The following is a 17,095-nucleotide window of genomic DNA, read 5'->3' on the forward strand; positions in this document are numbered from 1 at the left end:
GACCAAATGACACAGGAAATAGAAGTAATCAAAAAAGACGAATTCGTTTTTCCTAGTACAGCTCGCCAGAATTTAATTGTATTAGAGTTTTATTCAGTCAAAGTTTTTTCGATTCTTTTGAGGACTGACAGAGAAGAGCGACCGATTATAAAATCCGCTTATCTAATCGTGGGCGAGAGATTATGTGAGAAGCTCAGTAGTCCCATCGAAAACTTTGCCAATATTTTCTTCTCGATGGAACGAAATGACAGGAAAGACTGCACCGTAGTTTGGAAACGATGTCTGATGGAAAAGATAGGATTTCTCGTTCTATAGGATCCCTCGACCATTACCTTTAATTAACTCTGCGATAAAATCCGTGGTAATGTAAGAAGATACGATGAAATTGTGTTAATTTTGCACAAAGGAAAATCTTCCTTCATCAACGCAAAGATTTTTAAAACTACCTTTGATAAAACCTTGTGCAATTCCAGATAGATGAATTTCAAAATATGAAAATAATTTTCGTAATACTAAACAATAAAGACAGACGAGAAATGAAATATTAATAGTATAAAATATTGAGAATAGTATCGTGTTCTATTTAATTGTATAATTTTGTATTACTGAGAAATATTAATACTTTTATACGATATTTTATAGGGACGTGTGAATTGTCTTTCCTTTCAATAGAAAATACACGCTAAAAACGAGGCACGAAAGTAGAAACAAAAAATCCAATATGAAGCAACCAGATGCTTTCCGACGAAACCAGAAAGAACAGAAAAATTTTAGCAGAAAAAAGTAGGGCTGTGAATAAATAAAGTAAAAATACAATCCAGCAACGGTGAATGAAGGATCAAGAATTTGGGAGAGTGTAAAAAATTCCAGATCCTGCAAACATAAAAGCTCTGCAGGGTTTTAAAGATAGCTATCTTTTTGGGGCGTTAAAAAATTCAATCAATCTTTGTAAAGCAGTAATCAACCAAAAATATCTCTGGATATTAGTGGGAGATTACTGAACACTATACAAATCTCGTCAGTTTCCATCACAGAATTTATTTCCTTAAAAAAATAACTAATGCACGAATCACAAATGCATAGAAAAGTATTAAAAAAAAAAAAATTCTAACCGTACCATCGTTTGCGAAAATATTCCATTTCGAATGAGAATAACATAAAAAATCTTAACATGTTTCATTATAAAAATCTAGCATCTATTTCAGTAAAGTTATTGCAATTCATCTCCTGTACACTGTTTAAGGAACTCTCACATATAAGATCAATTCAATTCGTTTTTATTTCCTAAAATACTGCAAGGTATTTCATGTACGACGACTAAAACTCGAATTTTATGTGAATTGAATTCCTATCAAAAAAGCACTGAAAATTGAAGTTGTTAGGGGTGAAATTCACCCGAACACCGCAGAAGAATTAAAGTAGTACGTGCATGGTGTACGAATACTTCCTCAAGATCCTGTACACTTTTTACAGCTAGACCCCAGCAAGGATCCGCCAAAGCAATTGAATAAATGAGACATTATAATTCCCCGCCAGGAATCTATTAAAACGTTAAGCATTCCTGCGACACGAATATCGATGGAAATACCTTTGGAGGTGTATAGTCTGGCGCGAATCAAGTTAAATCGATGAAGAAGCAATTATCGGACAGCTGTCGTAGTGTCAATGTCTACCGAGCTGGCTGATGCAGTTGGGCAAACTTTCAAGCCCCTCAGGCTAGAATTCCTGCATCCTCATGGTCGGGGCTTGTGATCGTCGACGAACTTTACGACACCGCGCGGAAACACGGTCGAATATCTGCGAAGAATACCAACAAGTTCCTGCATTATATTTCGCTGTTCCAATTATTACATTTGTCGCGTCGGATCGTTTCGCAAAGTGTTAACGTTTCTATTTGCTCCTCCTGTCTTAATTCGCTGGTTCGAGAACTTCGCTATCCTCCCTGCAGATACCTGGAAACTACGTTATCGGCTTCGTTCAATTTTTAAGGAATTGTATGGGAAGCATGTCCAATGGAAAATTTCAGAAATATTTTTTCATCATTGAATGAAGTTTCGTGGTAATGGAAATTCTTCAGGTGACTAGAATTTTTGGGAATAAAACTCTTTCATGAGAGTTTAATATCAAATCGTCTATTGAATCGTTAAATGAAATTCTTTGCTTCGCAATATATTAAGGTCTGTATTTTTGGGGAATTTCGATTTGTAAATTTAATTTTGAATAATTTTGGAGTGACCCTTTTAGGTTGACTTTGGTATTTTTATACTTTACATAAAATTCATAAAATCAGAGACGAATAAATAGAATATTGTGTTATTGAAAGCAATAACATTATTTATTTTATACATTAAAATGTTCAATTCAGCTATACCAAGCTAAATTTAAGTAACATTTATATCGAGTTACTAGCTTGCGTTAATACACAGATCCCCGTTGTAATGAAGTCCACAGACAATTACGACTCATCTCTGTATTCCATTCAAGATTGAACTATCGATAACCAGTTTGACGTTAGTCACCCGAGTATACTAATATGCAGCACGTGTAATCTAATTCCGATTAGTCAAACGTCATCCGCCAAATTTCCACGCATTGTTCCTCTGTCTGTCGTGTCAGGTATCATTCCATCTACCAACTAATACTGTGAACGCTATTCACTGCGTTACCTTATCTTTGATAAAATCTAATTTGGAATGAATAAAATGAGTTTAGCCATGAATCATTCACGTAAAGTCCCACTGATTTTTAGGGAGTGACTCTATGTATTATACAATAATAGAACAAAAATAAAGAATGACGAAATTACGTTTGTAGCCTCATTTATGAAGTATTAGTTATTGTTAAAGGCTAACTATAGCATAAGTAATGATTTTTCTAAGTTAATTTTTTGTCATACAAATGAGGGCGTACTCCATAGGGTAAAACATGATTTCAGTGTAGTTCGTCTGACTTAGTTAAATCAATAGAACACATCCTCGAGTTAGACATCGCGACACCTGACTCGGTTAATATACAGTGACAGTAGAATGAGTCCCAAGTCAGACACATTTCAGCTTAGGAGTTCTCTCAACAACTAATAACTTCAAAACGAAGACATAAACGTGTCTATGTTATTCCTGATTTTCCTCTTATTTTCGAATATAGAATCCCTTTCCAAAATTTCTGACACTTCTTATCAAACATTCTGTACATTATTGAATAACATTCAGACTTTTAAGAATAAGATCAATTAACCATAAAATCAATTTTAGAATTAGTCAGAACGAAACGTCTGCAAGGAAAGTATGCAAGTAATTAGGAATTAAATAACTACTTAATCTTCTGAAAAAAATCTATTCTTCTTTGAGTTTCAAGAAATCGTGGAGTTATACTTCGCTTTTCCTCTTTTCGAATTTCCATCACCTGAAGGACTTCAATTGTGACGATCTCATTCCCCAGTAAGCTTGCACTGCTTTGTCAAATTTTCTTCTCAATCTGTCCTGGCAGGACTCCTAACGAGATAGTACCGTCTCCATTACGTCGATGACGGGAGATATTTAACAAAAATGGAAGTTATTAAGCAAGCAGCGCGATGTCGGTAACTGAATTCTGAAACGTCGGACGGAAGTTTCCGAGCCCCGAGGCGGAGGTTGCATATTGTTGTAATAAAGGTCAAGCCTGTTTCTAAACTTCACGAAGTTGCTAGAGAACTCCCCCATAACTCAGATTCTTTTGCTGAGCGAGGAGCACTGTTGCAAAATATTGTTATTAGGATCTCGCTACCGAGAAACGAAATAGGAAATTAATGTTTTATCATCACGCTGTTATCATCGACGCAATTTTCGGTAACAAGGCTTCTGTATGATGCAGGATGCATATTTAAAACGGCAGAATTGCAACGATTCCACTGCTCTGCTCTAAAACAATTGAATTTTAATGCTGTGTTATCTCGTTACAGGCAACGCAGCCTCCGATTTTCATCAGTAACGATTTGTATTATGTATTTGCAATACAAGAGTATGGAAAACAGGACAAACGAAAGGTTTTTTCGGAAATAGTACATAAATGCTAAGCATTTCAAATTCATAACACATCGTATATACAAACATCGTATATAAAATTCATTAATATTTAGGTAAATATCTAGTCAATATTGAACAGTATTTAAATCAAATAAAATACAAATTGTACTTCAATATCGTACATGCTTGTAAAAAAATGTGGAATGTTAATTCTTGTCAGATATGGAAAATTAACTGCAACTTTAGTAGACAGGCGTTGAGTATTAATTCTGTGAGCCTGTTGTTTAAAGCTCTATATTAATGAACATGACATAAACTTAATTAATTTTCAATAAAGGAACAATAGTGATCATTTGGAACAAGCTCCATAAAATCTTGCATAAATTCAATAACGGAACAAAACTGTTAATATTAACTGATACAGCCTAATATTAAGGGGTAAATATATTTTAATAAACTGTAGTTGTTTCATCAGGGAAATTCTGCACGTCGGTAACATTTTGCTTTAACAAGTCTATGCGACGAGCTAGCGGGATTTCCAAACCGATACCTATGGATCTAATCAGGATTAGATTGGGTCCATAGTGTCCTGTGTATTGATAGCGGATCGTTGGACGATAGACCAATCTGTGACGGAACAATCGTCAATACGACAACACACCAATACAGATGGTACTGTCATCGATATCTGTGCGCATTAACAGGAATCTATCCTGAAAAGGGGAGTCCATTAAACCGTAAATTTCTTTCGGTAAACTAGCCTGTTTGAAAGCGGCAGTTGACGCTCACAAATGATGAAATAAAATTTACCGTGGATGGATGGATGAAAGGAATCCATTTACCTTGCGTTAAACTGTGAAACTTTAATACTTTGGTTCTAGCGTTTCATGCTTGATATCGTTTCAAGACTATTTCGAAGTCATTTTAAAGTTTTTTCAGAACCGGCTATTTCTGGCTTTTTGCCATTTGCATAGGAGGATTTCTTGAAATGCATTTAAATATTTCAAAAGATTCAATTGTCTTGAATGCTAAAGTCAATCGTTTGTAAGAAATTTTTCTACTGTGAAATCGGCATTCTTATACCTTCGAGAAAAGTGTCTTGTCATGGCTGAAGAGAAAGTTCAGAAAATATTTTCAGTTTAGATGAGTTTGACTGTTACAAATCTAAGATTAAAAGAAAAAATACAGTATCAAAAACGTGGCGGTATTTTGATATTTAACTGTCGATCTTTTTAAGTGACACGTGCAATGAGGGTGTACACAAAATTTGAAGTCGATATGTTAAGTAGATTATCGGGTATCGTGTCAGACATTTCAGAAAACCTGATTAGTTAATGTTAGGAATTCGAAAAAATTTTAAGATTGTACTTTTTTAAAATAATGCAAAAGAAAAATGCTTTTTACACTAAAAGATACCTCTAAAAGAAGGAAATACTAGTGATCTCCAGAGAAGAAAAATTCTAAATAAAATATAACAGTCTAGGACATTTCATCATTAGTGTTACATAATTTCTTCTCCTCAGTATTAACACATACACCACCATGGTAAATTCCAAAAGAGTAGTACCACATATCACGTTTTCTTTTCTGTATTTCTGTACAAAAAGTGACAAAATTACATTTTTATGAACAAAAAAACAGGCTTCACTTGTTCACATAATTATAAAATAAAATCTGTTCCCACGACGTTACATGTACATGTAACTTATTACAAGATATTCTCCCAAAACAGAATTAGCACGCCACGTATATGTAATGGCATTAGTGAACATGTTAATTAACTAACAATGAAATCTTAACTCATCGTACAGTACGCTACATGCGCGTACATTCATGTACCAGTGCAGACAAGCAGAGCAGTTGCATGTTTGCATGTATTTCCCTCCCCGCAACCAGTCATCTCGATATTTGGCGAACTCCAGGACAAGCATCATTAAATCAATACGTTTTCATACGTGAACGCTAAATACTCAAAATGCAACATCGACTGTAATGTCTCGTTAAAATATTATACCACTGTGAGTTTCAGTGAGAGGGCAAATGAAACATCGCCAATTCAACAAAAATATTCCTGAGCGCTCAAGCCGAGCTAAAGTATTCACGCGATACGTTGTAGTAATTCCCTTTCGTTGGACCAATTCTTTTTTGTTACATTTAGCCCCTCGATACTCGCTAAATATCGCTCCAGCAGGTACATAATATTCTGCTGCACGTTGCTCGATCGCGTGCATGGATGCATCTGCATGTGCGTTGAGAATTGCACGTCGCATGGGTGTCGCTCGAATACTTACCATTTTCCAGCTTCTTAGTTTGATAGGAAATTATTCTATAATTAAATGGAAAAAAGAGAAGAACGTTTACTGATACAGCGAGGAAAGAATGTCAATGTGACATGATCCTCTCTGCACGTAAATAACCATTTTATGAGAATAGAAAACAGGAACAGGACACTAGATCGATTAAATTTTCATCGTTGAATGAACACTCGATGAAATCGTGTCCGTTGGGTTCTTTCGACCGTCGAAATAATTAACTGGAACGCTCTCGAATGCCATCGAGAGCTGTGCAGACCTCCTTCCGTTGACTTGTTGAAATTTCAGTCTTCTTTTGTCTGTCTTGGGTAATTGCCGAGAATTGTATGCTAATGTTTCTGAAAAATTGGCTCTTCAAGGAGGAAGTAATTGGAGTGCATCTTTCTTAAGTTAAGGATTCGTACTTTTGCGCTCTTCTGAGCACACAGACTAGGATCAGTTTTCTTTACCAAAATCGAATTAAATATTGGAAAGACTTTCTTTTCTAGACCCTACTTTTAAACCTCGATCGATATGCTGTTATTCTTTAACAATGTTTTTCATTTCACGGGACACGTTTATTTAAAAATCTCTAAAGATTACAACATATCCAAATTCGAACAAGATCAGAGATATTACACCAAAAAGTGTTCTATTTCCCATAGAATGACCCTAAAGCACTAATGTATCCTTCATCATAAAAACTAGCACAACTATGAAAATCGATATCTGCTTCAAGCATCCAAAACGACAGTTGCCAACGAAAGAAAGAGTCGAAGAAAACGAAGCTAAAATGCCTGAGTAAATTTTCCTGTCCGTTCGAAGCACAAAGTGAAATTACATCGATTGCCTAAAAACTCCAGACCCGATGCTCTATTATCAGCGGGAACTCGATTACGTAATTAAATATTTGAGCATACAGCCTCAAACACCAGCATTATCTGATCGGCTGTGCAAATCGCGCTGCGCGCTGATAGCGTTCGCATTTTAAATGTTTGCCTAGAGTTCGCTGGCTAGGATAGTTTCAAGCGCGCCGTCGCTGTCGTGTTGAATTTTCGCCGAGGAAACTGAGCCACCGATCTGTTTAATGCTCCTGCGAGGCAAAAACGACGGAGGAAATCGATCTTGGGGAAGTTGTCTTTAATTAAAAGTCGATCGAGGTACGGTATTTCGAACGCCTCGGTATTTCGAGGGAAATCAATTATTGACGAAGAAATAGTAATTATGTAATGCACTTTGTGCGAGTGAAGAGTGACCCTAAAACTCGACTGTTTTTGGTCCCATTATTTTGGAGCTCAATTTTGTATCAAATGTTAGTATTAGTTATTGCAAAATTTTTGATTAAGCTGGCAATTAGTTTCTGAAATATGAAAGGTAACAATTGATTAGTGCAATCAGTTTAAAAAAGAGGATGAATTCATTTTCCATGATATTTTAAAATTTTGTTGATCGTGTAAAATATGGAAAACGACTCTTGTCTTTTGAAATGTTCTTGAATATCCTATTTGCAGTTCCCCATTTTTAGAAATTGTATTCCACAATTATTTGTATTTTGTAGCTTGTGGTTTGCAATGAAAACGAGTCTGAAAAATAATACTACGCGTATATCAGGCATAAATTCCTTTAATCGTGTAGATATAGTCTGAGAAATTTCATCAATATTTATAATTCCCGCGTCACGTCATAATTATTTGAATGCCGATAATCAAAAATGATATAGACGAACAGAATTTCGATTATCCTCCAAAATAATTGAAAATCTTTAAATTCCACAGAATTATCTGATTATTAATTAATGCAAATTTTGATGAAGTCAACGTAGCTGCTGGTTCGACTGTTTAAATTCCGCCTTAAATAACGTAGAACTGCAAAGGTTCGTTAACTTCCTTAAACTTTATCTTGGAAATCTCCTGTGAGGGAGTTTTCTTCATTCTTGTCAAGAGTCCAACGGAAATACTTGGAGTAGCTTTCACCACGGAAAAGTTGATTGAGGTCTAATTAGTTAGCCTTCTTTTAATCGTCATTTTATAATAGATAGGGCAATGGAAAAATTCTTAATCGATTGAATTCCTATTTAAAAAAATGTTCTATATACGGGTATTTAATTTTACTATCCCTAATATACTCAGAGACAAAAAAGTATTTAAATAAACTAGTAATAATAAACACTAGAAAAATATTATTATACATGAGTTATGTACGTTAAAAAAATATGAAAAAATTATTTTCAAAATTGTTACCATTCTCTAAATTTTCAGAACAGTAAGATATATTTTTTCCTAAAAAGAATTTAACATTCAACAATTTTATTTGTCAATTAAAAATGAAACAGAAATAAAACAAGAAAGAGCGTAATTTTTTAATTCCGTTTAAAACGGTCCCTCCTATATTAAAAACAGAAGACTAAAAAAATTCATTTGTTCTGACAATTTAAAAACTACACACGTTTTATATTCCTATACTGCGTCGAGCTTGGATCCCAATTTCGTGATACTTAATTTGCTGATTCTCATGGAAATTCCATCGCGTCGGCAGTATTGCGCCGCAAAGCGGTTCTGCTCATGCAGATCAGTGTCTGGAAAGAGCTTCTGCAGAAAACCACGAAAGCGCGTCTCTGTTTCGTATCTGAAGTAAATAGAGTCATCGTTTCGAAATTCGTGAGTTTATATTTCTCTACTTATAATTAGTTAATTTTGAAGATTCGTGTTTATGGATCGTTCAAATTTTATCGTGGAAGATAATTCAAGATATTTCAAGCGAGAGATACACAAAGTATTACGTATAGAACAAATTCAATAATTTACTATTTTAAATTTAACTAAAGAGGAATTTAATACTTGAATAATAAATTTTTCAAGTGATTTTGCTCAAAATTTTTCTGACCAGTGCACTTGAAATTTACGTGAAGGAGTGTTCTTGAAATTTTTCCACAAATCTCGTACAACTACTTTGTTGTGCAACAAACTGCACTCAAAATATTATTTTTACTGCATACTTCCAATATGCTAACAAGCTTTCATTCTCCCCTTTCATTTTCCAAATCAGATTCCCCTGCAAATATCGCGATTCCAAGCATAAAAATCCGCAAACGTGTAAATTGAAGTTCCATCGTCAGAATCCAAACTGCATCGGCACTCGCGTAAAATCACCCTGGATGGATCGAGTCCTTCGATTCACGAAGTTCGCCAAGCCAGAGATAGACGTTTTCGTGGAAGTTCTATGCGGGAGCAGCCACAATGCATACCGATTACGCCACGTAGTTCACGTATTCCAGCATCACGAGTGACAAAGCTCCGCGCCGGCGTGTAATACACGAACTTTGAATTTCCATAGCCATCGGCATGCAACCGTCGCGACACCAGCCTGAAAAATATCCGCCCGTGGCCCGTCTGAGCTTCCAGCCTGTCGAAAGTACGGAGCATCGATATCCCCTTTACGGATCCATCGATCCGTGAAAAACACAGGGACGAACGACATGTCGCCAGTTTTTCCACCGAACGTCCGCCCCCATTCCATCCTCGTACCCTCCATTATTTCAAAAGGAAGCCTCTGTACTTTGCCAACTATTAATCCAGACTTCGAATTTCACCTCGCTTTGAGGAATAAGCCTTCGAAAAATAGGAGGGATCAGAGTGTGGCTTAGCGTTGGAAATATCTTTTTTTAGATGTAGAGGGGGCATGAAATATTCAATTTTTCACTTTCTTTGGGAAAGTAGAAGAGTGTGCCTTTTATCCTGAATTTCAGAAACAAAGGGATGTAGTTTGATGAAACTTTCTGAGAGGATAATTGTGTTAAAAATAGTTCGGTGGCATAATAGGGAAAGTGCTCTATATCGATTTTTTATTTTATTTAGAAAGATGGAAGAGTGTACCTTGCACCCTGAATTTAATAATACTAAGAAAATAAGTAATGAGAAGAGAATAACCTTTATGGTAATTGTATTTAAATGAAACTCTTTTGAGATTCTATACAATTATATTAATAATAAACTACATACAGAACAACTTCCTCTACAGAAGTAATAATTTAATCAATGATATTAATCGACTGATTTTGAAATCGTTTTATGCCTTTTCATTTGAAGTGTATTTTTAAGTTCGTCTAATATTCCCTCTTTAATCGGATACTCTTCACACGCTCTATCACTTACACAGCACTTCTCTACCTCGCATTAATCGCAACTGTACAATAATGACACGACTGCAATTTGGTGGAGGATCACGTATCGTTCTATCTTCCATAGTTTGTGTATAATGTGGCTTCGAATAATTCACCGTCGCCTTGGCAGCAGTACACTGTCTGTAAAATAAATTAACAGCGCTCCGATTACCTTTCGTGTACGTGACACGGGCAAAGTGTATCCAGTTAACAAGCTGTAAATATAAACCTTTTACGCCATTAACGTGAAATTTGTCGAGTGACACGTTACACTTACGTTTCTCAAGTTCGTCACTATCGTCTGTAAAATAATCAGCTCGATCTTTGCTTCTTTGTAAATAACGGGACGGTGTATGGTCAGTGTGAGTCGTCGGCACCTGTCTGTGCATCACGTTCTCACTCCCCTGCATTTTGTTTCATCGTAAATACGGTGAAGTAGCGATGGGATCGGTTCATTTACGACAACTCTTTTCTTTCCCAGATTAATAACTTTATTTTGTGCATTTAAAAATGAAACTGTACAGTAGAAATTTTATTTAATGCAATTTTTAGTGGAAGAAATGGCCTTAAATAGTCGACTATCGTTATCCTAACTTTAGTAGTTATTTGATACTTTCAAAGAGGAATGAAAACAGAGAAGTGTATTTCGCAGGACGATGTGTAATTCTTGTAATTTATGTTTCCATACTTTTTCCAAAGTTTATTGTAACTTATTCCAATTTATTCTGGAAGTAGACTTAACTTATAGCTCGAATTACATAAGGGTATGAGATAGTAAACTCACTTGGATAACTGTATCGCTCAATAAGGTCAATACTCAATACTGCACATGCAGGTATACAGTACCATATATTTTCCTACAAGATATGTTTCAGCTTTGAAACTTTCTGCATTTTTCAAAGGAGCTAGGAATGAAATTGAAATGGTATATGAAAAATTTCGATCTTACTTCATGCTCTACTAGATCAGTTTCTATTTTCTCTGAAAAAATATTTCAATTTTTCAAGCACCTAATAACAGTATCCATTTACAAGATCAACTTTTTTCCAAGTTACTCAATTAGAACTCTGTACCTGAGAGTCAACGTGACCCAAATCTCTTCTTGTTATTTTTTAGGAGAGCTGAAAAACAAATAGTATTTGAAACAGTTTGTACTATTAAATTTCGTTCACTTATAACATAACTTAACTAAATTCCTGTTATTCTACAAAAATAAGGAAAAAGTATGATCTTGTAAAAAACTCAGTTTTGAAAAAAATGGACAAATTAGTCTGGCTCTCAAACGAACTGTCTCAGTAGTGTTATCTTAAGAATTGACATGGCCCTGCGAAAGACAATACTTCCTGCCAAATTATATCTCAGACAATTAGATCGTTCCCATCCCTACTATTAAGCCACAAACTATCACAACTACATCTCACACGTTGTCAGTCTCTTCAATTCAATTGTTTCTCGCGTCTACACAGTGGACACGCGTTCGAATGGCTTTAAATCAGTCGGCGTAGGAGCGAAAGACTCGCCCCTAACGCCCACGGTTTCACAAGGGATGATAATGTTCGGCAACAACGTGGCTGACATTGCTAGGGACTCTCCCACCAGTACGATGTCGTCAATTAATTGCACGACGGTAGTCTACGCCGTTCCCGAGGAGGATCGTGTCGTTGTCGGATATATCAATGAATGGATCAATGCCTATTCGTTCATCTCGAGTAAGTACTGTAACCGAACCTTTCTCGTAACAACCCTCGACCAGTCGGTAAGTTGCACCCTCGAGGGGTTCCCTGAGTTCCCACGGTTCATGTTGACCGTCTTTTACCGACAGTAGGGACTCTGCGAGAGGTCAGAGAAGAAAGAGTGTTCCTATTATCCTATGAGTTTTTGTAGCTGAAGTTGACTGATTTACCGATTCAGAAATTTGAGATGAATTTGAGATAAGTTTGAGTCCTGTGTTCATGTGACAGTCATTTTTTAAAATCTAAATTTACTATTTCAGTATACAGTTTTTGCAACTTGTTGAGTAACCCTTGAACCCAGGCCACGAAGATGCATTGGATAACAAAGATTCTTTTATATATCTAGTTTATGATTTTGTGTGCAGATTGTCGGTAAGGGAAAAATTCTCTCTTATTAACTGTTGGGAATTTATTGACAGTCGGTATGTTGACTACAATTAATAACTTGTTTACTGAGGATTAGGCAGAAATCTTCTGTATTTATTGTTGGTAACATCGTAGGGTTATTTAGCGAGTAGTGGTATTACAGTGTCTCAGAACTGTTAAGTGATAGAGAGTAAAATAGTAAATGAATTTATTGAGCAGTGGGAGGACAGATCAATAATTCTGTTGAATTTTGTTTACGTAGAAAATTAATGAAATGAATATTGAAACAGTAGAATCCAATTATTTGACTCGAAACGCGATTAGTTTCCAAGGTTTGCAATCAAAACTATTGAGCACTGTGTTTGGCATTGCATTTGTCCCAGTGGCAAGACTTTCTGGTAGTTCTGCATGCGATTAGACGCTGTCGTGAATCCCAGAGTGCCCCAGTTTTAACTGATGCATCCTTACGAAAACTGAATAGTTGCTAACTAAGTCTCACTCATCTGTTTCTTCTACACAGAGAACCAAGAAAAGTTCTACCTCTACATCATAGTATCGGTCACAGCCGGTATTCTAATTTTTCTGGGTCTGGTGATTGGACGTCTCCTAGTCAGCCGCCATCGTGCCAAAAGAGATGCGAAATTCCACGCAAATAACGAAGCACTCCCAAATGGATTCACCGACGACATCTCAGAAATCGACGCCGATATCGATCTCACAACTCCTGTGCCAGTTCCCATGCAGGACACTAGGTTTGTACATTGACACTGACAATTATCTTACGTCCCCATTACTAAAGTTTTTAATTACCATTTTCTCGTATGCAAGGCTAGACGTACTTGTATACATCGAGTCCATAGCTTCACTGAAAGTTGCTTCCCAAGATATCACTATTCATTCCTACTGTGATATGAATCCAAAATATTAATAGCAGCCTTTATACTTCCTGAAGCATCTTCAAACTATAATTTATTTTAGTTTTACACAATTTTAGACTCTTTTATCAAGGCACTTCTCATGAGACACGAACACTACTCTAAGCATCCCCCTAATTCCAGTTTCTTCCACAGGATTCCAGAGACCCAGTTGGCAGAGAGACTCCACGGCGATCGCTACTACGCAGACACGAGGATACCACTGTCCCCCACCACGATTCACCATACGCCAGGTCACCACGCTGCTCAGCCAGGCGTCAGGGTGGACCTGGGCAACCACATGGTCGGCACCGACAGCCTGCACACGATCCTGCGCCAGGAGAACCCACGGAGCCTGAACACGAAAAGCTACTACTACGGCTGACAGGAGGAAGGGGTTGTCCCGCGCGAGGGACGACCCCCGTCCTTGAGCCCGGTACCGGAAGTGAGCACGCGGAAGTACTGCTTTTAATCGACAGAGACCGATTTTCTAAGGGCACGCCTGACGTAGCGAAGCCGCTGTAAGCTACGTTCGAGCCACGATAATCGTCGATCAATCGTTCCTTCGTCGAGCGGAAGTCGAGGGGCATCCCTTTCTCGCTGGTACCGGAAACGAGCACGTGATGGTGACGTTCTACGCTTCAGTTTCGTTTACTATACTTCCTCTTCTGTTTTCCAAAGCGAGACAAAACGTATGTAGCATCCACTACGAATTTCGAATCTGTATCACATACTTTGACAACGTAAAATTTATTGCGAGACATCGATACCGAATGTGGCACAGTAGATTCGAGGGAATTCAATTTGCGAGGTAGGAATCAATTATGTTTGACTGTGGAGGTGTTGGAGGTGGACAGGCGCGACATTTGTCGTAAATTATTTTCACGCGTGCCTGTGCCTGAAATCGGAAGTGAACAGGCGGTCAGAGATATCGAGCTGGAGAACGAAACCTGGTCGTTGTATATACAATGTCTTCGGTGCTGAGGATTCGAGGCGTTTCGATTGAAATCTAAAGGAGCGCTTCGTTGATCCTCGGCTACCGATTGGAAGCAAATATTGAAAGTTCTTATTGTTGTTGAAGATGCTGTTATTATTGAGAGGTATCTGTTTTTAACCGAGGAAAGCAATCTCAGCGTTGGATTGTGAGATAGGGGATGTAAAGTATGTTGTATGGTTGTAAATGAGGAGAAATGTATTTTATGCGGGCTGTGTTTGTCCTGCAATCGATAAGGGGAGTGAGTATTGAGGACTTTGTTGGAATTGTAAGAATGAACTGGATTATAGCTAGATTTTTAACTTTCAATTGAGAAATTGGACATAATGGAAGGAATGTGAGAGGAATCATCGATCGAAGACGTTCGGCTGGAATGATCTATATCTGAGAATTTGAAGAAATTGAATTCTGGAACACGCAAATGAGAAATTTTACTACGTCGAAGATGGTAGAGATTCAAGGTCATAGTATTCTTTTTAGCTATGCAAAAACTTATTTATTACTGAAAGACATATGTATGTACTTAAAATATTAATTTTACTTTTTAAAATGAAGCACTGGAAAATTGTTTATTTCTAAGTTATTTAAATTCATGATATGGAAAGATCGTGACGTACCAACAATGACTTAAAGATTTTAAAAAATATATGACACTGCCGTATTGAATGGTAATAACGATAAAAATAGATACTCCATGTATAATAATATATTCATCAAGAAGTCGCACACATGCTTTCGATTGAAACTAAAGTTTTTTTTATTTGTCTCTTTGGAAAATACATATCTGTGCAAGCAGCAATAAACAATTTACATACATCGTGCTTCCTTTTATATCAAGAATAACGATTTTTTGAAAAATTATGGAGACTGTTAGTTAAACGATGCCACTGCCTAATTTACGAATCAACGCTACAAGTTCTATATTATACACTGAATTTTTCGTCGTTCTTCCATTTATTGAGATACGTTATGGACGTTATCGCGTTGATGGATACTTTATCCATGATAACAGACGACGTCGATAACGTTGAATATATGATAATGATTTTTATACTGCAATTTTTTCTGCGAGTTTTCTGCTTGAAAATGATCGAACTATGAAAAGTGGAAAAATATGAATGACTTGGCAAAGTAAAGGAAACTGAACTTTGGAATATAATTTCTTCTAACACATTACTAAAACTCCTAAATAAATTAAATATAGATTACACTGTGCTTTTTATTTTATATATTAAGTATCACATAATTCTAAAAAATATACATAATCAATAGATGAAGATTCCAGAAGGCAGCATTATATTTTTTCCTACACGTTCAACAATTCCATGTCATTCATATCTTAACTCGCTACATCTTGAAACATTTACCACCTCTCAAAAACGACACCCTGAGTCATTCATATTACTATCACGATGCAAGAACAAGCTCCCAGCATTAATCGACAGCACAGCTCAAAACTTTGTCAAATAGAGCACACTTCACGAGAGCAATGACAACGATTCGAGGATCAGTGTTGCATTCGAAGCATACGAACGAAAACGACACGATCGAACGACACGAATCGACGATCGATCGATCTCCCTAGAATAAATTACGATCCCTTAACAACTTATAGCAACGTAAGCAAAAAAAAAAAAAAAAAAAGAATATGGATAATGTAAACGAAGAAAGACACGGTTGAAGCGAGGATTAATCGCAATCGACGAATAGTCAGCGATAGCTCTATGGACACGAGGACATCGATCGATCTCAAACGAAGTTACAGCGGTTTTGTATCACGTAATACACGCAACAAGAATCGCACCGCGAAACGACTTTTATAGAGAAACGATCTGTATGTATATCACGCTGTAAATAGGAACGATGTAATTTACTGTAACGTTTAAGGGAAGGAAGCTGAGAGAGAAAGGGAACGCGTGAATGTGTGTGTGCCTGCGATGTAACCGAAGTCGAGGACTGCTCTGTGTGCCATCTAACCGATCTCGAGGATTCGAGCCCTTCGGAGCGTATCCTATAAATGATCGTGATCGCAAGAAGATCATCGATCTTCTTAGATGGAATTCTTAGATAGACGTTTGATTCATTTTTTGGAAATGAACTGGCAAGTAGCATTTATTATTATGTTTTCGAAAACTATTTATGATCATATTCTTTTGTACATTAATTTACACGTGAAGTCGTGGGTTTCAATTTGCAAATATAAAGATATAAGGAATGTTGAATATACAGTAAGTATATAAGTAATTGTGTAATTTATATTGCATTTCCTTCTTGATGAATTTTGTGTAATTTTCTGTAAATAATTTTTGGAGCAATTGTAACAGTGGACAGGCTCAAAAGTCGATCACGATCGCCAGCCATTAAACAATAATGTCCAGTCTGATCGTTCGTACGATAATTGTAAGATAGAAGTACCTGGAATCGATTCCACGTACGTGTCGATATTAACTTCGATTCCGAGACTCGTTTATAATTAATGTCCTTTTACGTTGCTACGTTCTGCGAAGAGGTACCGATTATCTTTTCGTGAGAATTTATCTAACGTCTTGACGATCATTCGTAAGAACGAAAATAGTTTACTAAATACATTAATTAATCGATTTTGTTCGTGATTCTACGTCGTTGCATTTCTAATTG

At 36.5% G+C, this 17,095-nt stretch overlaps 1 protein-coding gene across 1 annotated transcript in view; it reads left to right on the forward strand.

Annotated features, from left to right (window-relative positions):
• The window catches only part of LOC143185865 (uncharacterized), a 264,291-nt gene extending 250,291 nt beyond the window's left edge, over window positions 1–14,000 (forward strand). Inside the window, exons 7-9 of the mRNA XM_076389155.1 lie at window positions 11,918–12,160; window positions 13,071–13,302; window positions 13,621–14,000. Coding sequence (XP_076245270.1) covers window positions 11,918–12,160; window positions 13,071–13,302; window positions 13,621–13,849 — 704 coding nt within the window. The 3' untranslated portion in view covers window positions 13,850–14,000. The remainder of the gene's footprint in view (window positions 1–11,917; window positions 12,161–13,070; window positions 13,303–13,620) is intronic.
• Window positions 14,001–17,095: the final 3,095 nt, after the last annotated feature.

This window comes from Calliopsis andreniformis, chromosome 12 (genome assembly GCF_051401765.1).
Source record: "Calliopsis andreniformis isolate RMS-2024a chromosome 12, iyCalAndr_principal, whole genome shotgun sequence".
In the NCBI taxonomy this organism is placed as follows: domain Eukaryota; kingdom Metazoa; phylum Arthropoda; class Insecta; order Hymenoptera; family Andrenidae; genus Calliopsis; species Calliopsis andreniformis.